Below are 23,608 nucleotides of genomic sequence, written 5' to 3'. Positions count from 1 at the left end.
GCGCCGAGGGGTGGATCGGGTCTCCCAATGACGTCCCGACGTCGCTGACGTCGGTGACGTCATCCCGCCCCGTCGCCATGGCGACGGGGGAAGCCCTCCAGGAAATCCCGTTCTTTGAACGGGATTTCCTGATCGGTGATCGCCGAAGGCGATCGAAGCGGGCGGGGGGATGCCGCTGAGCAGCGGCTATCATCGGCTCGCTACATGATAAAAAAAAAAAAAAATTTAAAAAAAACTGTTGCGCTTCCCCCTGGCGGTATTTTTCATACCGCCAAGGGGGTTAAGTTGTGTCCCTAGTACAATGTATGGCGACAATATTTTATTTGGAAATAAAGGTGCACTTTTTCAGTTTTGCATTCGTCATTAATTACAACTCCATATATGCAAATATAACAGAAATGTAGAAAAGTGGAGTCCCTAACGTAACAATTACATTTTTTTTAATGCTGTCATTATGTAACTATTAGGGAGTGGGAAGGGGGTTCAGGGATGGGGAAGGAGATATTAAGTTATTTTTCTTTAATTTCATAAATCTAAAATGTAGTGTGAAATGTATTTTATTTTTAAATTTTCGCATGTATTTTTTTTTTTTGACCACTAGATGTTCTCACACTGCCTCTATGAGACAGACAGGGTGTTGTAAGAGCAAATCTCATTGGCTTCTCGTTTAAGCCATGATTTTTGCATACAGGCACTCTGATTGGTTCAGGGAAGGATTCTTTCCTTTCTCCAATCACGGCCCTGCGGGTCCTAGCGGTGAGTGCGGCGGCAGGGCTGTGGAGATGGTACAAAAATGCACCGACTATGAAGGTTAGGATTCCACCAACTCCTAATTTGCATATTACAATCTTGTTGATTGAAAGTATGTAACATGAAATGCATCTCTTTACTGCCAACGCTTAGGACTTTTAAAAGACAACTGAAGTGAGAGGGATATGGAGACTGCCATATTTTTTCTCTTTTAAACAATACCAGTTACAAGGATATCCGGCGGATCTTCTGCCTCTAATACTTTTAGTCTAGGCTAAAACTAGTCCTTGGTAAGAGTACTTACAGTATACTATATTAGTACTTATATTAAGGTACAGACAGGAACAAAGAACATCTATTAGGCCCTAGGCAATGTAACTTTGGGTACATGTAAGAGTGATGTGCAGGAACTCTGCAGGAGAATAAGGCGATTCCTCCTCTATTAGGCCCCATTCACACTTGCAAAGCGCAAAACGCTAGCGCTTTTGCTAGGGTTTTGCTCGGTCGATTTTTGGAGATTAACGTGGCGATTTTTCACAATCACGATAAGCACTTCTATAGCACTAATTGCGATCGGCGGGAAATCGCCTGAAAATGGTGCAGGATACAAATTTGCGCTTGGCGATTTGTGTTAATCGCCGGCAATTAATGCAGATCGCCCAAGTGAGAACGGGCTCATAGGGTATTATGGCACTAACGCTTTAAAAAGTGCTAGCACTTGAGCGTTTTGTCGAAATCGCCCGCAAAACGCTCAGATGTGAACGGGGCCTTACAGATTCTTTTGGTACAATCTGAACCAGGTTTATGGGTGATGGACAACACCTCTGTGTTCAATGTGCACAACATTCTCAGCGGATTCCCTGCAGCTCTGTGGGGAGTGCATATGTATAGTACTACTGTGTAACAAAGTAAACATGAGAACAATTAAATTAAAGTTTTATACATACCAGGGGCTCCAGCCCATTCAGGCTAATCAGTCCCTCGCTGTCCACCACCACCTGGATCTTCTGCTATGGGTCCAGGTACTTGAGTTAGTCGGGCGTAGTGCACATGCACACACTCTGCCATCGGGAGCATACTACACCTGCACAGCACTATTGCGCAGGTGCAGAATGCTCTTGGCTGTGGGAGCGGCACACGGCCGGACTGCGCTGACTGGCTGAATTACCAGGACTCATAGCAGAAGATCCAGGTGGCAGAGGAGAACAGCGAGGGATTGATTAGCTTGAAGGGGGCTGGAGGAAGCCCCAGGTATGTATAAAACTTTTCTTTTCATCCGTCTCAGGTACCCTTTAATTCGTAGTCATCAAAACACATTTTAACAACATATCAAATTATTTGAATTCATGAGCAAAGGGAGTGCATAAATATGCATAAACCAGCATCAGCGCAGAATTATTTCCATCTCATTGACCAGCTCTATTAGTGACACAGCTACACATCAGGCTTTATTCATACAGCATAGATGTTATTTAGTATATATATATATATATATATATATATATATATATATATATATATATATGTATGATATTTCTGTGTACACATCATATATACAGTCACAATCAGATATGTATATCTGAATTTAAAAATATGAGGACTGCTTTATTGAAGCAGCACCAGTACCTATTTTTTGATTGGATTACTTCCTATGACACCTTTCTACTCCAATAAGGGTAATACACTTCGCTTTAGATTAGCAATTCCAGCGTATCTTCATTCAAGTTTCATCAGTTGTGTATCTCATATACCAGCAGAGAATACCTCAATATTTCATATGGAGTAGCTGACTAAGCCTTGCATACTGAATTGCCTCCACAGAACGTCATCTGTTTGATAGGTCTGCACTCTGTATACAAAATCCTGCAGGATATAAAAGAACGCTGGAATCACCATTATATCTCTGGTGGATATCTATGGAAGTTTAAGCTACTCCATATGAAATATTGAGGTATTCTCTGCTGGTATATGAGATACACAACTGATGAAACTTGAATGAAGATAAGCTGGAATTGCTAATCTAAAGCAAAGTGTATTACCTTTATGGGAGTAGAAAGGTGTCATAGGAAGTAGTGCAATTATATGCTAGGAAACGAATTTTGCTCAGCGAATCAAGCTATAGGTACCTGTTGTGGTGTGTGCCAGGCGGTGTGCCATAGGGCGGTGGCACTGAGAAAGTTGGTTACTGTTTTTTGCATTTATAGGTAATTTTATCTGGTTTTATAGGGGATTCATGCCTTTGTATTTATGATTTTGAATAAAAGAATGTATATGTGATGGGACATATAGGCGCATAAGTGTTTTCTGAGATATTTTTTACTTGAACGGTGGGGGTGTGAGTAACCGTACTTATCACTTGTTGCAGCCAATCGTATTGATTTTAGATCCAGTGGGCGCAAAATCACTTATTTACATATTTTTTGATTGGTTTATTTCATTTTTGTGAACTAAGCAGAGCTATTACTGTATATATAATTTTTTTATAATGCCTATTATCTGAGAAATAGAACATTTTATCATATTTTCTATTTTAATTACAGTTTAAATTCATTAGGAGACAGAGTCGGTGCATTTTTTCCCGACTCCGACTCCAGGTACCTAAAAATTGCTCCGACTCAGACTTCTCGACTCCGACTCCACAGCCCTGTGCGGCGGTAAGCATAAGCGATCGCGAACGGTAGCGTCAGCGAGAAGGGACTTTTAAAACGTCCGTTGGTCCGTTAACAGGGACCAACAGGACATTTTAAAACAACGGGTGGGCAGGTAGTAGTTAAAACCCCTCCTAGCAATGCCTAACCCTAAGGGCCACCCTACCACCTAACTCCTCCCTGGCCCTGCCTTACTCCTCTGGTGGTGCCTAAAATTACCAGCCCCCCACCACCTAATGCTAAAGACCCCGCACGGCCATCGCTTAACCCTAATGACCCCAACCCTCCACCGCCCAAACCCATCTGCAGTTTGCATAGTGGGTGGCCCCAGCACCCACTATTTTAGCAAGTGCCTCCAGCGCCCAAAGTGACCGCTAATAGCCTCCAATCGCAACTATTAACATTGCTGCCTGTGGCAGTGCCCTTTTTACCATGGGAACTCTGTCCTGTTTTGGGTTATTGGACTTCATAATCAAATTGCACTGTTAACTGTTGTACTGAAACTAGTCATGTTCTATTTACGAAGTGTTCCATCCAGTGACTCATGTTAATCCACCAAAAGCAGCCTCTCACACAACAGATGCCTTGCATATTGGTACAATGTTTACACACCATTGGAGGGACTAACAATACAGCAATCTTACTGAAGCTTAACCACTTCACCACTGAGGGGATTTACCCCCTGACCACCAGAGCAATTTTCACCTTTCAGCGCTCCTTCCATTCATTCGTCTATAACTTTATCATTACTTATCACAATTAAACGATCTATATCTTGTTTTTTCCACCACCAATTAGGCTTTCTTTAGGTGGGACATTATGCCAAGAATTATTTTATTCTAAATGTGTTTTAATGGGAAAATAGGAAAAATGTGGAAAAAAATTAATTATTTTTCAGATTTCGGCCATTATAGTTTTTAAATAATGCATGCTACTGTAATTAAAACCCATGAAATGTATTTGCCCTTTTGTCCCGGTTATAAAACCATTTAAATTATGTCCCTATCACAATGTTTGGCGCCAATATTTTATTTGGAAATAAAGGTGCATTTCTTTCAGTTTTGCGTCCATCCCTAATTACAAGCCCATAGTTTATAAAGTAACAGTGTTGTACCCTCCTGACATAAATATTTAAAAAGTTCAGTCCCTAAGGTAACTATTTATGTATTTTTTTTTTATTGTACATTTTTTAATTTTTTTTTAATTACAAAAAAAAAAAAAAATTGGGAGTGTGGGAGGTAATGAGTTAATTTTTTGTGTAAAAGTAATTTATTTGTATGTGAAAAATGTGTAGGGTGTAGTTTTACTATTTGGCCACAAGATGGCCACAGTAACTTTTTGTTTTAATGCGACCTCCAAGCGTCCTTCCGGAAACTTGGAGGAAGTACTTGGAGGCTGGGTAAGTGTGTATCTTTTCACAATGATCGCGCTGCTCATCGGAGAGCAGCGGATCATTGCGGGGCTTAGATCAACGAACGGGAATGGATTTTCCCGTTCATTGATCTCCGGGCGAGCGGGCGGCGGCGTGTTTAGTAGCGGCGGGCGGCGTGTTTACGAGCGGGAGCGCGGGCAGCGGCGGGAGCGCGGAAAGTACGGATTTCTCCGTCCCTGGGGGTTAAAGGATGGAAAAAGGGACGGAGAAATCCGTACGGGCGGGGGTAAAGTGGTTAAACCTGTCTGTTTACACATAATCCTCTGTTTCTGATCACTGTATAGGTGTATAGAAAGCTTACATCATTTTTTCAGATTCACTGTCCATTTTGTATAAACAGATCTAGGTCAGAAAATAAGTAAATAAATGCACAATTTATGTACCACACATTACATAAACTGGCAAACCGACTGCAAAAAGAAAGTAACCATAAAAGCTTTTTTTTTTTTTTGAGGGGAGCAAAAACAAGGAAAACAGTGGCCTAAAAGGTCATTACAAGCCATTACTACCTTTCAAGTGAATAGCTGGTACAGATTGTTCATCCTTTCAAACTTTACCAGAAACAAATCATTTAAAACGTCCATATCTGAACAAAGAACAATTTTCTCTAAAAGTGCTATTAATGCTTGGGATAAACCATTATTTGACCACGTCAGATGAGACACACAAGGTTGTTGTGTTTTGTTATGTGCCATTTACTCACAGCAACAGTTTATTTTGTTGTGTGAATACTTCATCCTACTACCAATTACTGAATCTGAGAGAGCCTAAGCGCTTTGGGTCCTATGGGAGAAAAGCGCTATAGAAATGTTATTGTATTGTATTGTATTATTTTGGGTGAAAGGAATAATACAAACAGGTAAAAAAAATGCAGGTATCTCACCGTAATAACAGAGACCGATAACGTGATAAAATTTGCAGGAAAAGCAAATTATTACAGTGGATTCTAGCTGAATTACCGGGACTTATAGCGGAAAATCCAGGCAGCGGAGGAGGATAAGGAAGGGACCGATTAGCCTGAAAGGGGCTGGAGGAGGCCTCAGGTATGTATTTATATGTATATATATATTTTATATATATCTCAGGTTCACTTTAAAAACCGCAGCAATAAAACCATATCAAGCTCCTCCCATCCAATTGTCAATCACTTTGTCACTACTTATCAGACCAAAATGATCTATATATTGTTATTTGCGAGACAAACTACTAGACTTTCTTTGGGTGGTACTTTTTGCTATAAATTATTTTATTTCCTATGCATTTTAAAGGGAAAAAGAAAAAAAAATTGAAAACAAAAAAGTAATTATTTCACAGTTTTCAGTCATTATAGTTGAAAAATAAAAAGTGCTACTGTAGATAAAACCCACACATGTATTTAACCATTTTTCCTGGTCATTACAACATTTAAATTATGTTCCTAAATAAAGGTGTATTTTTTCATTTTCTATTACCTTATTCCATATCAATTATTACAAGTCCTTATTTGCAAAAATAACAGTAATAGACCCTCATGGTGTGTGTGTGTGTGTGTGTGTGTGTGTGTGTGTGTGTGTGTGTGTGTGTGTGTGTGTGTGTGTGTGTGTGTGTGTGTCTTCTTACGGTAATTTCCCTTTAGCCATACTCATGGCTAGTTACTAAGTCGGCTGATCTGAACCAAAGAGACTACCAACGACCTTCTTGCTGCACATTGCTGGGTCACTAAGAGGGCCGGTGCGCCTCTTCCTCCTCTTTAACTACCGCTAGGACTAATTTTCAGGGTAGAGTTTATATTTCGAGCGTGCTCAAGACTCCAGCTAGGGCTTTTTTCAGGGTAGGGTTTAATTTGAGGGAAACAGTAGTCATACTAATAACATCTAACAAAAAGTGGGCAGTGGTAGTTCCCTTATTTCTTTCATATCAAGTATATTGAAAATACATACTGTATACTGTATAAATAAAACAAAGCAAATAGACAGCAGAGCAATTATTGCTGATCACCTAGTATTTTCAGGAGATATTATGGTTTACAGCTAAAAAGAAGTTGAAAAGACGCATATTTCCTTAAAGATGCATAAAAATCTGCTTACCTATGTATTTGTCCAACAAGCAGGCCTGTCAATAACAGATGCAAAGAAAAAACACCTTCTACGAAAATAAATGTCAAAAGAAATCTTAAAAGGAACACTGCTAAACAACATTCAGGAACCAAAAGTCTATAATTGAAAACTCTGCAGCAGCAATTACATTCTTTGGGCATGTTGCCACTATGGCAGTAATAATGCAGTTAAAAAAAAACAACACATTTTGCCAAATACACACATTCCGTAAATTGTATTCAAGCAATAGCTGCAAAACTAAATGGCTTAAAAAAAAAAAAAAAAGTAAAGCAATAATTTTAAAAAAATATGACAATTACGCAATGACTCAGTCTTAATTGTTTATTTCTTTTTAAATGTATTTATCTATTTTGTAGTTTAATCAGTGGTTACGAGCAACAGGCAGGTATAAAGCCAAGACAGCATTTGCGCTTGCTAGACTACAAACAAGGACTGGCCACACTAAAAAGGCAATTACTGTAGAAGTGGCACATTGTTGGTGCCAGATCGATCATTGTGCCCATTCATTCTTTAAATCCTCACTCCGGTTTGCACTAGATATAAATATAACAAATAACAACCTGTCCAAAAAGAACCACAAAAAAAACATTTCTTAAAGGGACTCCGAGCAGTGCAGAAACTATGGAAAGATGCACATCATTTTAAAGCTCTCTTTCTCCTCTTTCCAATGATATATAAACCACCACCCTACGCCTTTTAGTTTTCGCTATTTTCGCGATTGAAATTGCCGCGGCCGCGATTTCGATCGCGAAAATAGAGAAAACTAAAAGGCATAGGGCAACGATTTAGGTGTCGTCAGAAAGAGGAGAAAGAGAGCTTTAAAATGATATCCATCAAGCCATAGTTATATTGTATTACACAGGACGACACTTTCCCCAGTGTCAGCAGCTCCATTTTGCTGAATGCAGCTGCTGACTTTGACAAAAAGTCGTCCTGTGTAATACAATATAACTATGGCTTGATGGATATCATTTTAAAGCTCTCTTTCTCCTCTTTCTGACGACACCTAAATCGTTGCCCTATGCCTTTTAGTTTTCTCTATTTTCGCGATCGAAATCGCGGCCGCGGCAATTTCAATCGCGAAAATAGCGAAAACTAAAAGGCATAGGGTGGCGGTTTATATATCATTGGAAAGAGGAAAAAGAGAGCTTTAAAATGATGTGCATCTTTCCATAGTTTCTGCACTGCTCGGAGTCCCTTTAAGAGAAATGTTTAGTTTTTATTATACAAGCTAATTCAGCAGCAAGCTTACTTTCACGCAACTGGAGCTGATTAGAGAGAAAAGCAATTAATTCTACAATGGATCAATATTCTTCACCAAATACTATATATAAACAAGAGCAGTTTATTAGCAGGAATGGCCATCATGTAAGCAGCAGAACATGATGTACTGGATACTATTATTTTAAATGAGCTGTTTCTCAATATATTGATATAGCTGAAAATTATCCCGACAGTGCCTTTAGATATTTGATAAAGCATACAATGTCCTTGTTCAAGTAAACAGAATTTACAATGGGAGAATGCAGCCAACACATGCCATGGTGACCTAAAAAGCACACAGGATTCTCAAAATCACAGATATAATGATGGACAGAGAGCATCTATAGTTCAGAGCACACAAGAGGCTGACAAGCAATGGATTCACTCATTTTTCACTGCCTGCCAACAGCTACCAGGTAGGTGTCCATCGAGACAGGTAATTAGGCCCACGATTTGGGTGCCACCATAGGCTAAAATGTGAATTACTGCTATGGCAAGCAATGCTCACTAGGTAATTTGGGCAGCAGAAATAGCTGGAGCCCAAATTATGACAAAATGCTGTTATTCGGGCAATAGCAATAGCTGAAGCCTGAATTATGCTGTGAACAAAAAGGTTAGGTTAACAGTAAGGTATTTGTTTTAAAATAAAGCAAGATAATAGCTAGAGCAGGGGCGAGTCATCTTTCAGCTCCAAATTTACATATGCCCTTTTTACAGGTTTTCGGTGGCAACTGCCTACAGAGTATTAAATATAGAGTCAAGGGCATACAGCATGTCCTCTGTTCTTCATGTCCTTGCAAGCAAGAAGTTTTCTAAATGTCTGAAAAAAGCAATCATCAGGGCTCTACTCAAGAAACCATCCCTAGATCTGGATATTTTGAGCAGCTACAGACCTGTCTCTAACCACTCCTTTCTGGGAAAAGTTATTGAAAAGGCTGTGCATCTCCAACTTGAAGCCAAGCTCTCAAGGAACAACATCTTTGACCCCCTACAGTCTGTTGGCTGATGGTGTAATGGTTAAGGGCTCTGCCTCTGACACAGGAGACCTGGGTTCGAATCTCGGCTCTGCCTGTTCAGTAAGCCAGCACTAATTCAGTAGGAGACCTTTGGCAAGTCTCCCTTACACTGCTACTGCCAATAGAGCGCGCCCTAGTGGCTGCTGCTCTGCTCTGGCGCTTTGAGTCCGCAAAGAGAAAAGCGCAATATAAATGTTATTTGTCTTGTCTTGTCTACAGTCGGGCTTTGAGAAGCACCACAGCTGGAAAACATCCCTTATCCAGATTTGCAATGAGCTGTTCATGGCCATAGACAGAGTTGAGTGTTCCATCCTGATAACTGTTTGGTCTCCCAGCAGCTTTTGATACAGTTGATCATGACATCTTCCTTAACGGGACTCCGAGCACCTCTGATGGGCATGCCTTTAAGACAGACGACTTCCAACAAAGTATTGCTATGACCTATGGTGTGCCCAAGGGCTCGATACACGCTGCCACGTGCAAAAAATCATTCAAAAAACACGGTCTGACATACCACTGCTATGCTGATCACACCCAGCTATATTTGTCATTCAAACCCAACATGACACAAATATAAAGACATGTTTAACTAAGCTGCAGGAGTGGATGAGTGAAAACTGGCTTAAACTAAATGCGGACAAAACTGAGGTTCTTGTCATCGGAGGTCAGTGCCTAACAGCAAAGCAGCTCCAGACACAGTCAACACCACTGAGGGTGGGGAACCCAGACCTTACTAGCTCCAGCACTGTGAGCAGCTTGTGTTTATTGAATGATGGGGAATTAAAATTCAGGAATCAAATTTCAGCTGTTGTGAAAGATTCCTTCTTTTACCTAAAGAATATTGCAAAAATGAAGCACCTCATCCCCTCACACATTTATCCAACCCTAGTTCACACCTTCATTACTTCATGGCTGGACTATTGCAATGCCCTCTATGCTGGCCTTCCAAATAAAGACCTACACCGCCTGCAGCTAGTACAGAATGCTGCCGCAAGACTTTTAACAAGCCAACCCTATATTGTCACATAAAACCAATCCTTTGTTCACTTACACTGGCTACCCATAAAATTGTGAATGGTTTTCATAATTGGCATGTTAACATTCAAATCCATACATGGCCTAGACTCGGATACCCTAAGGATTTCTTGCAGCTGCGTCAAACCTCACAAAACCTAAGATCAAAAAGCATCCAATAACATGACCACCCCCAGAGTCCAACTAAAACTGACTGACAGCCAGTGGAAAGGAAAAAGAGGCCCCGATAGCAGCAGCAGTAGGGGGTTGTGAAAGACATGGTGGCAAGATCTAGAGGACAAGAGGAAAAGCAGTTGCTAAACAGAGAAAGCTTAACAGCTTGGACAGGAAATGTTTGCAACAGCATTTTCCCTCCAGCCTGCTCCCTTTGTGCAATCTGCATGCATGGGGACCACAGTGGCAAAAGGACAAGTAGTGGAATTAGAGTAGCAGCAGTTAGTTACAGAAACCAGGTGTGCAAAAGATCACAAGTTGTTAAACTAGTTCTCAGGGTTACACATAGGATTATACTAATTCCCACCACAAACAGGAATGTTGTGGAGTCAGCCGAACCCATGCGTTCACAAATTATAAAATTAATAAACTGATTATAGATGAATAAAAAAATAAGGCTTTCCCTCTGCACTCAGTGCACATGTACCACACTTTTTAATAAAAAAAAAAATCAAAGTGCAGTAAAGATATGTCTATAAGATATAATATTCTACACTCTACAGCAGTAATTGCAGTCTAAGTATTTTGTGCATTATGTAATTATGTAAAAATAAATTATGTAATAATAAATGTTCCTATTAGATATGTGTATATTTCAGCAAGGGCAGAACATTAGATTACTTTGCAATGGTCAATATAATATTAAATCACAATTAAAATACTATGCCTTAAAAACAAACGGTGATGCAGGACCACAGCGAACCAACACCTATGTCCAAATACAAACACAATATTTCAGTATCAATGATCCACCAGATTCACTATAAGGCTTTATTTTCTACAGTAGACCTGGTGTTTTTTTTTTTTTTTTTTTACTGGTCTATGTTATGAATAAACATTTCAACATTGTTACAGTGGATATGAATGTCCTACTCCTATATTTCTATGCAGGCTCATGGTAGGAGGGGGGGGGGGGCAGACTATCTGTACAGTGTTCTCCCAAGGCTCTTTTAGCCAGGTGCTCTACCCAGCTAGTTTTGGTGAGCACCCGGCTGTCATCGGCTGCTCACCTCCTCCTCTGATGTAAGCAGAGTTGTGTAGAGAAGCGCCAGCCCTATATTCTCTCATCTCGACCTACCCAGCAATATTTTCAAGCCACTCGGCTGGAGAAAAAATTCTCAGAAAAGCACTGCTGTAACATAGTGGCATCCTCTCTTTTTCTTTTGTTTTCTAAACACTTTAATGGGAGATGCAGCTGGGGACAATGGGATGGAGCGAGGATCAGGAAGACTGGTATCAAGAGCATTCCCTCTATATAGGTACGTATCTACCATGAAGAAAGTTCCCTCCTTTCAGGCTTGCTTTAACCACTTAATGACAAGCTGACCTATAAAAACGTCCTGCTAGAGCCTCTTAACCACCTTAGCGGTATGGACGAGCTCAGCTCGTCCATTACCGCCAGAGGGTGCCGCTCAGGCCCTGCTGGGCCGATTTACATGAAATAAAGAGCAGCACACGCAGCCGGCACTTTGCCAGCCGCGTGTGCTGCCCGATCGCCGCCGCTCTGCGGCGATCCGCCGCGAGCAGCGGCGAAAGAGGGTCCCCCCAGCCGCCTGAGCCCTGCGCAGCCGGAACAAATAGTTCCGGCCAGCGCTAAGGGCTGGATCGGAGGCGGCAGACGTCAGGACGTCGGCTGACGTCCATGACGTCACTCCGCTCGTCGCTATGGCGACGATCTAAGCAAAACAAGGAAGGCCGCTCATTGCGGCCTTCCTTGTTTATTCTGGGCGCCGGAGGCGATCAGAAGAACGCCTCCAGAGCGCCATCTAGTGGGCTTTCATGCAGCCAACTTTCAGTTGGCTGCATGAAATATTTTTTTTTTATTTAAAAAAAACCCTCATGCAGCTGCCCTGGCGATCTTAATAGAACGCCAGGGTGGTTAATGGCTCCAGGACTTTTTTTTAATAAGTCAGACAGTGCTGCTGCCACTGTGCGCGTGCGTGCTCCTGCGCGTGCATGTGAAAATAGTGTAAAAAAAAACCACCAAAGAAAAAAATACACCTTTATTTCCAAATACTATATTGTCACCATACTTTGTACTAGGGACATAATTAAAATCTTGTAATAACCAGGACAAATAGGCAGATAAAATGTGTGCGTTTTATGCACAGTAGCAGTGTTTATATTAAAACTATAGGGGATGAAATTGGAGAAATAATGTATTTTTTCATTTTTTCCTTGTTTTTCCTTTTAAAATACATAGAAAATAAAGTAATTACTGAAAACAAATATCAAACTTAAAAAAGCACAATTGGTGGTGAAAAAAACAAGATAATTTCATTGTGATTAGTAGTGATTTAGCTATTGTCAAATGAAAGGGATGAGCACTGAAAGGTAAAAATTGCTCTTGTCCGTTAAAGAGAATCTGTATTGTTAAAATCGCACAAAAGTAAACATACCAGTGCGTTAGGGGACATCTCCTATTACCCTCTGTCACAATTTCACCGCTCCCCGCCGCATTAAAAGTAGTCAAAAACTGTTTTAAAAAGTTTGTTTATAAACAAACAAAATGGCCACCAAAACAGGAAGTAGGTTGATGTACAGCATGTCCACACATAGAAAATACATCCATACACAAGCAGGCTGTATACAGCCTTACTTCTGAATCTCAAGAGATCACTTGTGTGTGTTTACCTTCTGTCCCCAGCTTCTCTCATGCACTGAACATTACAGGCTTCCTGCAGACAGCTCTGCCTATGTCGTTAATTCCTTAGTATGTGACAGACCAGCTCCTTTCACAGCCTCCAGAGGAGGATTTTTATCTAGCTCTCTTCTATCACTGATAAGATAGCAGAGAAGCTGCTGGCTTATGTAAATAAAACACACACTGGAGTGTGCATAGAGGAACAGTTCAACACTGAAGAACTTGGCAGCCTTCCAGACACAGGCCGACAAGTCTGACAGGGGAAAGATACATTGATTTATTACAGAGATGGTTATAGTAGAAAGAGCTGCAGCAAGCCAGATCACATTAGAATAGGTTTAGGAACTTGTAGGATGGTAGAAAAAACGTTGTAATTTTTGTTACAGAGTCACTTTAAGGTGCGTACACACACACACACACGACAGCAGCCAACGACGGGTCCGTCGGCACCTCCCGCTGGGCAGGTTTTCAGCAGACTGTAGTGCGTGTGTACGCACTGTCGGCGGACTGATAATGCTGTTCCTGAACGATTCGCCGGGTGGATCGTTCAGCAACAGCCTTATCAGTCTGCCAACAGTGCGTACACACGCACTACAGTCTGCTGAAAACCCGCCCAGCAGGAGGTGCCGACGGACCCGTTGTTGGCTGTTGTCGTGCGTGTGTACGCACCTTTAGGGTAAAAACGCCTTTGGGGTGAAGTGGCTAAGCTTACCTTTTAAGCTGACAACATTTTGAAGACACTGTCAGCAAAACTGGCAACAGTAAAGCAAACATGCACATTTCAGTGAAAGTATTCTGTAGATTGATTTCTCTCGCTGTACCTTTTTATCAGCCAGCAACAGAGGTTTAGATCCAATTATTATCTATTACCCTTGGTTTCCTTGTAAAAGTCTTCACACCATGTCCCCATTATTACAAGATTCATTCTGACCACAACACTTTTTGCTTTTTCCCCCCATTCTATTTAGCCAGCCTTAAATTAAATATTTGAGGTGCCATTTTCTTCAGAGAGTCCTTTTCCACAGCACTTACCTTCAATAGAGAAACTCCCCATCTTGGACTCCAGAAAATCAAACAGTGTACTGGGTGCAGAAGGTCTAGTATTTGTCAATTCGTCACTCTCTTCTGCCCGAGTTCTTCCTCGACCTCTTCCTTTACCTTTTTATTAAATGAACAAGTTTATTCCATGTTAAAAGTTACAACTTTACTTAAAAAAAAAACTCCCCATACTCTTCAAAAAAATTAATTTACACACACACACACACACACACACACACACACACACACACACACACACACACACACACACACACACGTGCGTGCGTGTGCTAGAGCTCAAATCTATTAATTATTGACCCTTTTTATCTCTTTCCTGCTTCAGGAACCATTTACTGACAGGAAAGTATTTTATGGCTGTAATTACTTATCAGTGAGGGTTATGCTATAGTCTGACCCAGTCCCGATCCGGATAGAAACTGTTACTTGTATACCTGATGTTTAACTCTTTCAGGCAGAGAAAGAAAAAAATGGAATACAGCCTAGTTATTTGTGTGCTCGGCACTGTATATACACGTCTATCTCATCATGTCACCTCATAAAGGACACCTGACATGAGAAGGATCTGGAGGCTGCCTTATTTATTTTCTTGCAAATTATTTTTAGTTTACGCTAAGATTGTGTTCTACGAAGGGCGAGTGTAAAATATGTTTTTCACATAAATTAAAGAATGTTTTCCCACTGAAAATCATACTAATTATAATTGCTGGGTTTCAAATGATTATATGATCCCTCTTACTTCCTATAAAAACGAATGAAAGAAAGGACCTTTTTGCAAAATAAGCAGTACAGGGAGTAATTTGTTCAAACTACAATTGTGTTCCAGAAATTTTCCAGTAATTTAAATTTTATAGTATTGAAATAAAAAATTCATATCAGTATCAATGGAAGGTTTCTATAATTACTGTATGTTACATGCAGAAGTGAATGATTATGCCTGCACACACAAACTCTGCTCTCTTTGCCAACACAGGCCACACTGCAGACCAGATTCTATAGAGCAGTCCACTCGTGCTGCCAAAAAAACAACAAACTACTGCTGAGATCCGTGTAGAGAATTTAAGAGAACCTTTCAAAATAGAAAAAAGCTCTATAAGCTCACGAGTGACAAAGTTCTCTTGCTTTGCTAGTTCGCTTTCCCCAACATATCAGCACCCTCAATAAACCTGCAGAACTCATCTTATTTTAAACAATTGTAGAAGTGTCACATTATTTTATTTCAAATTTTTGAGTTCATTACATTTTTTAAAGTTATTCGCTGAATTTATAAATCGCCAACATATTACGCAGCGTAAGAAAAATATATGGAGAAGAAACTTTCTCTCCAAAGGGGTACAAAGGGTACTGTAGATACGTGGATTACACTGCTGCTTATTTATTTACCTTCCTATAGTCTGTCCCATTCTGCATTTGTAACGGCAACACAGGTAATTCATATGTCACCAAGCTAAATATGATTTTTTTTTTAAAATGTATGAATATACACACGTCTAATCTTCATTGGCCAATTTTATCAACTCCTTGCAGTATAATGCTTACCTACATAATCTGTTCATTGAGTTCAAAAACTTTTGGTCCTCGTACTACATGGAAGTGGTAAATTTTGTCAATGATTAGCCAATCAAAATTGGATATTTAAACACCCTATAGCCAATTTAACTGCCAATTTAATCAATGTGGTATGAAGGTTTACCTACAAAATCTTCTCATGGTATTCAATATCTAGTAAAACTGGTCAGTGATTGGCCAATCATAATTGAAAGTGTGTACCAGGCTTACGAAGATGTGAATTATCAGGTAAGAGAAAAATATATCTAACCCTTTTTTCTTTATTTAAACAAATCAAGTAGCTTTTTCCTTAAAGTGAACCTCCAGACTAAAAATCTACTCAGCAGCACTGAAAAGGCTTGGTCTTTCTTTAACAGGAGGCCGCAATAGCAGCATAGGAGGCGATATACAGGCTGGGAACGCGAACAATCACTCGCGTTCCCATGCCTGTCGGCCGGTGACGGCCAAACCGGAAGTGCTCGCCGGCGGGTCCTGGGACATCGGAGCGGAGCTGCGAGGGCACCGATCGGCTGCTGGGGGCTGAGGGAAGCCCCAGGTGAGTAAATCTCATTTTTTAGCTTTGACGTAAGTATCACTTTAAGCTCCCCTTTAAACAAAATGTTGCCAAGTAACTAAGTGGAGTGAAAAAAAGCGATAAAACCGGTCATTATCTAACCTTGCCCTCTCTGCCTAAAAGTAGATGACAATACCTCGCATTGCTGGACCCTGCACAGGTTTGGGTTTGTTGCCAGCTATTAAGAAGTTTAAAGCCGCCTCCATATTGTTGCTGTAGTCCATGAGTGCTTGTCTGGCTGCCTCTTTACTGAAGCCCATTTCTGTGATGTGCCTCAGTGCCTTTTCATCAACCTGTAATAAAATAAAACCACAGAAGGAATTCAATAACCAGCAATGTACAATTTCATTTTCCTTTACAAGACTGTCACCAGAGCTGTAATCATATTTCCCTAGCTCATTTCTAAGAGCATTTAGGAAGCTGGAGTTTGCATAAATGCCTAACGCAAGACCAAATCCAAAGCAAACAAGATCATTCATATTATGTGACAGTGCTTTTTTATAAAGCAGAAAAAAGGAATAAAAAGCCCAGCCAAATATTAACTTTTGTACAAAGTGACATCCGCAGTGATACAAAGAATTTGAAATGCAGATTTTGTAGCTGTAGCCTTTATTAGCTGAAAACATGAAAATATTTCACATTTTCCACAACAGGACTTAAAAAGAAATAATTTGCTGTTGTTTCTACAAATTTGCACATTAAAGCTGAGACAATATACTGATGTTGCCGTTTTCTTTGCTGTATTTTTCGCTTACTAAAAAGACCACTTATTTAGTTGCTTCAGACTACTGCAATTTTCCGATGTAATTAGATTATTGAGTGACAAATTATATGCAATGTCCTTTAAAGCTACCGGGATAAAATGTACTCAGAATGCAATTTAGGATTATGTGCACAGAACATAGATCATAGAAATATATACCAAAGAGTTACATGTTGTTTTATTAGCAGTCCAATCGAAGCATCATTATTGTTGCCACATATTGCTGACAAAGCCAACCACAGCTTTAAATTTATTTATCGCACCCCAGGCACAGATAGGTCAATTAATCTGTAATCCACTCTGTGCATTACTACATACTGCTTACTTGCCATGTATCATAGCCTTATTGAATTTTGTTCAGACTACATATGTCAGCATGAAACAGACACCAACTGGAAAACAGACCTTTGTTTTGTTCCTGTATTTAGAGGTGTACATCAATTGTGTATGTGCACATATTTTAATTATGTTTTCATCTTTATTCATTGTTTTTAATACATTCTTAATTCCCCTTTTACACTAGCAAGGTAAACCTTGTATTACCCTATTTTGCCGCAAAAGCAATGAATGTCTATAGAGACTCTCACACTTATTATGGTCCGTTGTGGTGCACCAGAAGTATTGGGATAGGAAATAACCTTTTAAACTTTCCTTTTCTGCCTTCTCCCTGACTTTTTATATACTTTTAAGGAAACCAAACTCATTTTGAAAAGCTGTTTGACGAGCTCATCTGCATAGATATACAACTCTTAACTCTTGCTGTATTGGAAAAAATGAAAGGGGCTTCACACAAGTTCTTAGTAGGGCTAGCACTATATGCACCTACAGTGCACCTGGAAAGTATTCACAATGCATTACTTTTTCCACATTTTGTTGTTATAGCCTTATTCCAAAAAGGATTAAATTCATTTTTTTCTTCAGAATTCTACATACAACACTCCATTATGACAATGTGAAAAAAGTTTACTTGAGGATTTGTAAAATGTATTAATCTCTTGAGGGCGCAGTGCTAAACCCCCTTAGTGACCAGGCCATGTTTAGTAAAATAGGCCACTGCAGCTTTAAGGCTAAGCTGCAGGGCCACACAACACAGCGCACAAGTGACCCCCCCCCCCTTTTCTCCCCACCAACAGAGCTCTGATGTGACAAAGATTGAACTCTTAAGTGTGAATGCCAAGCGTCACGTTTAGAGGAAACCAGGCACCACTCATAACCAGGCCAATACTATCCCTACAGTGAAGAATGGTGGTGGCAGAATCATGCTGTGGGGATATTTTTCAGCGGCAGGAACTGGGAAACTAGTCATGATAAATGGAAAGATGAGTGCAGCAAAACCTGCTCCAGAGAGCTGTTGAACTAAGACTTATTATTAAGTCTCTATAAGTCTCAGACTTATTGTTGAACTCAATAAGTTATTGTTAACTTACTGTTAAGCAGGACAACGACCCTAAGCACACAGCTAAGATATCAAAGGAGTTTCTAGAGGACAACTGAGATCTTAAAATGGCAGTGCACCAACTCTTCCCACCCAACCTGATGAACTTGAGAAGTGCTGCAAAGAGGAGTGGGCAAAACTGGCCAAGGATATGTGTGCCAAGCTTGTGGCGGTAATTGCTGCCAAAGGTACATTAACAAAGCAATGAGCAAAAAGCTGTGAATACTTCTGTACATGTGATTTCTAAGGTTTTTTTCTTAATTTTTTATAAATTTGCCAAAACCTAAAGTTAACTTTTTCCCCCGTTGTTGTTATGGGGGTTGTGTGAAGAATCCTGAGGAATAGAATTAATTTAATCCATTCTGGAATAAGTCTGTAACATAACACAATGTGGAAAAAGTGATGCGCTGTGAATACTTTCCGGGTGCACTGTATGTTTATATCATCATGTAAAAGAATTATAGGTACGCTTTAAGTTTTACCTGGGGCAGATGGAAGCATGGTGTGAGATAAGGGTAAATGGTTTCAATGTTAAGTTACTGGATGAGGTTAGAAAGGTAAGTTTAAGAAAGGCAAGTTTAAGGCTCAGGTTTGTGCAATCAAAGCAATGTGAATGGTAAATGGTTTAGTGCTAAAGTGGAAACCGATAACTAGTTAGTCTGCATTGCAGCAGCCTTACTCAGCTCCATTAGCGGCAGCTTTCAGGTTTACATCTGACCTTTTTGGTGCCCAAGGCAAGGCAAGGTAACCTGTGTCCTACAGATGGTTGACAATATTTATGTGAGAAGTATTGACACACAGTTGATTGAAGTGGGTGACAGAAAAGTGGTAAGTAACAAGTGGTAGAGGGTGACAAGTTACAGTGGATTACAGGTAGCATTGGGGAGACAGGCAGTAGTAGACAACAATAATAATTATATGTTAGCCATGTAAACTTCAGCGATATTGGTGGTGTAGTTGTAGTAGATTATGCAATACATCTGTGTTTCCCTTTAACCCCTTCCCGACCGCTTATCGTTGATAGGCGTTGGGAAGGTGGCTCCCCCAGGGCCGCCCTAACGCTGATCAAGTCAAGTCCTGGGGTCGGAGATTAGCGGAGATCGCGTATCCCTCCGCTCGAGTGACGGAGCTCCGTTTGCCGGCAGGCTGTTACACTAACAAACAGCAATGTATTTACTTTGTACAGCACTGCGATCTACCGCAGCACTGTACTGGGGACAGCCCTGTCACTTGGCTGTCCCCTGGAGACAGAGACAAAGCGATCCTCCTCATAGGCTGATGCCTATGAGAGATAATCACAGGGATTGGCTGTCAGGGGAGGGGGTAAATTATAAAGAAAATACTTGTTTTTATTTAAAAATAAAATGCAATTAAATTCATTTAAAAAATACAGATCGCAGCAGCAATCAGATGCCACCAACAGAAAGCTCTGTTGGTGGCAACAAAATGAGGAAATATTCATTTGTGTGCTAAGTTGTATGGCTCTGTAACGAGCTGTTAAAGCTGCAGAGCACTGAATTGTAAAAAGTAGCCTGGTCACTAGGGGGGTGTAAGCCTGTCGTCCTCAACTGGTTAAACAACTGCATGTATGTAATTAGTTAGAGCTAATGAAAAGTGCAAAAGGGGTAAGTGTCTCTGAAGTGAGGTGCATTTACAACATGCTGGCCATAGATCTAAAAACAATCACTTGTTTTATGTCACCACATGGTAGAAAGGCCAAAGGAACTGACAGGGGAAAAACGTTTGCAACAAAATAAAATAAAAAAATAAACAGCAAAACAAAAAACAAAAACAAAAAAAACAGTACCGTATATATTAAAAATAAACATACACAAGTCTACTCCTCAATCTCTTCCTCCTGTCCCGCATCCTGTTTGTCCACTGTGATCAAGGGAATTCTCCAACCTGCATTTTGAAAATGGCTATTACCCCATAACAGCTTTCTGGTCAGCAAACTGTTAAACTGTAGCATCTACCACTTGAATAGGGCAACATGGACATTACCTGGCACATCAGTTGTCCTCTTAGCTATAACAGACAGCAACTGATATATTTCAGTTCTGACAAAATGTTGTCCGAACTGGAAGAGATCATTGTCAGAAGAAAATGGTGAGCTTCTGAGAGGAACGTAACTATGTAATTGTCATTTGAATTTACCTCATGTGTTTATTTTAAATAATTTTACTCAGTTCAGGTTCCCTTTAAGACGACCCCACTTTTCTCTCAGAAACCAGGAAAAAGTGATTGACTCGCTTATAAGCCCCCTCCACAGTAGCCAGATGTGCCCCTAGTACAAGTCAGCCCCCTCCACATAGCCAGATGTGCCCCAAGGATGATACAGCTGTGTCTCAAGATGTCACTAGATGGTGTCATATATATGAGACACAGCAATTGCCACAGGAAGAAATCCCTGACCATTGCACCGCTGACACATTGCTTGCACACTCTGCTCCACAAGCCAGGGGACACAGGTAGTCTTGAGCAGTGCACTCTGCACACCATTTTGCAGTGGATGGGTGTACGGACACAGCAGGGAGCCAGCTGGCAAGAGCGAGATCACTAGTGCAAGATCCTTACACTCCTCTGCCAGTAACAAAACCTGCTCCACCATCCGTGCTACTCAACTGACTCGTATATAAGAGGAGGGGGTAACTTTTCAGCACATTTTTTGTGCTGAAAAAAAAATAGGCTTATACCCGAGTATATAAGGTAACTGAAAAATGAAAGATGCAGTACTGATCGTACTATCCTATATGATTTCACCAATACAGCAACAGAAAAGTTTCATTGTCAAACCTGTTTAGTAGTAGCTACAAACAATAGATATGTATTTCCTTCTGCTGCCTTTATAAGCTTCAAGGTGGCGACACACAACACAATAAAATGATCAGATTTTACAGGAATTCAATAAAAATGATTAGATTTCCTGAATAATCAAAAGATTTTATTTTTTAATTCAAGCAAGAAATCCGATCGGATTTCCCATTATTTTTCGGGAGTGGTGGATTGTTCTGATCAATTTTTATAAAAATTGAATGGTGTAGGGAATAGATTGTCAGCTTCTTAATTTATACACCCAAGAAATTTTCTCAGAGTTTTCAATTATTTTTTTCACAATTGGGGACAAAATTGAACATGTGTGTGGTACATTGGTCAGACTTTTCAAATGCTACAATCAGTAAGAAAAATGTATTGTAATTCTTGAATTGAATAGAAATGTAAAACATTGTATGGTGTGTGGCCACCTTCAGACTGAACTGAACACTAAACTAATATTGAACAGACAATGAAAGGCAAATCAAAAAAAACCTTTTGTGGTTTTGTTTGAAAGAGAAAGTGTCTTTATTTTTAAACAATACATAATACCTGGGTGTTCTGCTAATCATCTCTCTGCAATACTTTTAGTCATAGACCCTAAATAAGCAGGTGCTTCTTCTGGATTAGCTACATGCTTGTTTCAGGAGTGTGATTCAGAACTACTGATGCCAGAAAGTTCAGAAGGACTGCCAGGCAATTGGTATTGTTTAAAGTGAAATGAATATGGCAGACTCCATATGTCACTCACATCACAGGTTCCCTTTAAAATATAGATCTGGTGAATTGAGAAAAAGCTAGCAAAGAAAAGTGCGTGTGATCCCTTTTCCATTGTCCTTTTTTTCCTTTACATAACCATAGACAGGAAACAGAAAATGATCTTTTAAAGGCAGCACTGATCCCTGAAACAAAATCTTTACCAGAGGCAACCAACCCTTCTTTAGTATAGGACCTAAAATGCTGCTTTACCGAGGCACTTTTCCTTCTGCTTTACTTTGATAGAACTGCTTTACAAATAAAAGTGGCTGTGCTGAATGATCTATTTTGAAATACTTCACACTTTTAGCAGATTATGAAGGATTTTGATTTTAATGAGATTAAGGGCAGCAGGCTGTGCGCTGATAAACTGAATTCATTCTACTCACTTCAAATGCAAATTAAGTTACAAACATGCAAGTACAAAGGACATCTGAAAAGGAAGAAAGCAGTGCCAAAACATAGCAAATAGTCTGATGACAGGGAGAAAGCAGGAAGAGGGAGTGAGTGGAGTGAGAGAGAGAGAGAGAGAGAGAGAGAGAGAGAGAGAGAGAGAGAGAGAGAGAGAGAGAAAGAGAGAGAGAAAGAAGGGAGGAGAATGTGGAAGATCAGAGAAAAAGAAAGGGAACGAGAGAAGAAAGGGAGGGGGAGAGAGGGGAACAAGGAAGAGGTGACCGAGAGTGAAGGAGGTCATTTCGGCGCTCACTCTTACCGGCGCTGTGCCTTACCTGGGTGCGGCCATAGACATAATGTTATTACAGCAGTGTATTCGGATGCTGAGGATCACTATGATGGACCCCAAATTACTTCTCCCTACCAGTTGCTGCGACTCGGAGTGGGAATAGCAATTAATGCCGTCCGGAATTTGTGCAGCAGCAGGGTAAGCCATCAAAATGACGGGTGGTGAAAAGGCATATATGTGGCAGAGAGCCCTGGGGGCCTATTCAATTAACCTTTCTCACAGGGGATGTTTTCACAAATCATCAATAAAACAGCTTTCAAGTCCTCAGCAAGCAAGAAAATACAAATTAAATTTGATATTGCATCAAACCAATTTTACCTAACGTTTTAGTACAGTAAAGTCCCGGTTAAATTCAGGCAACTGGCAGTCTCATATAGGAGGCACGCCTGGGGGGGTGCTTGTTCCTTCCTAAGTTTGCAGAGCACATAGCAGCGGAAACTACTTACAAAGCCTTCAGCAGGCATCGATCTTCTTCAGTCCCTCTGCTCCCAGCTGCTTTGCTGCATCCTCGTACTGCTCCCCGGTGTGTCACTGCATCGGAACCCGTGCAGGGGGGACCCAGCAAAGCAGTTGGGTGTAGTAGGACTGAAGAAGACCTGCGTCTGGAGGATTTATAGGTCATTTCTGCTGCGCTGTGTTCATTTTACGCCAGCTGCTTGACTTCTCAAGCAACGGCAAGAACACACATCATAGCAACGGGCAATCCCTGATTGTGTGGGATAGATGAGACTCTACTGTCATTTTTTATTTGCCAAGTGCTGAAAAATTATTTTGTAAATAAATTAAACTTGTAGAACTTTTCTCCTTGAGAAAACTCAGGAGA

The 23,608-nt window shown here is 40.4% G+C and overlaps 1 protein-coding gene across 2 annotated transcripts in view; it reads right to left on the bottom strand.

The window, feature by feature from the left end:
* The window catches only part of TDRD3 (tudor domain containing 3), a 415,364-nt gene that overhangs the window by 73,046 nt on the left and 318,710 nt on the right, over positions 1–23,608 (bottom strand). For both annotated transcript variants that reach the window (XM_068267832.1, XM_068267833.1), the window contains exons 9-10: positions 16,412–16,568; positions 14,130–14,255 (exon numbers count right to left, since the gene is read on the bottom strand). In XM_068267832.1, the coding sequence (XP_068123933.1) occupies positions 14,130–14,255; positions 16,412–16,568 (283 nt within the window). The remainder of the gene's footprint in view (positions 1–14,129; positions 14,256–16,411; positions 16,569–23,608) is intronic.

Source organism: Hyperolius riggenbachi, chromosome 2 (genome assembly GCF_040937935.1).
Source record: "Hyperolius riggenbachi isolate aHypRig1 chromosome 2, aHypRig1.pri, whole genome shotgun sequence".
NCBI classification, from domain to species: domain Eukaryota; kingdom Metazoa; phylum Chordata; class Amphibia; order Anura; family Hyperoliidae; genus Hyperolius; species Hyperolius riggenbachi.
This window is presented reverse-complemented; position numbering and strand designations above follow the sequence as displayed.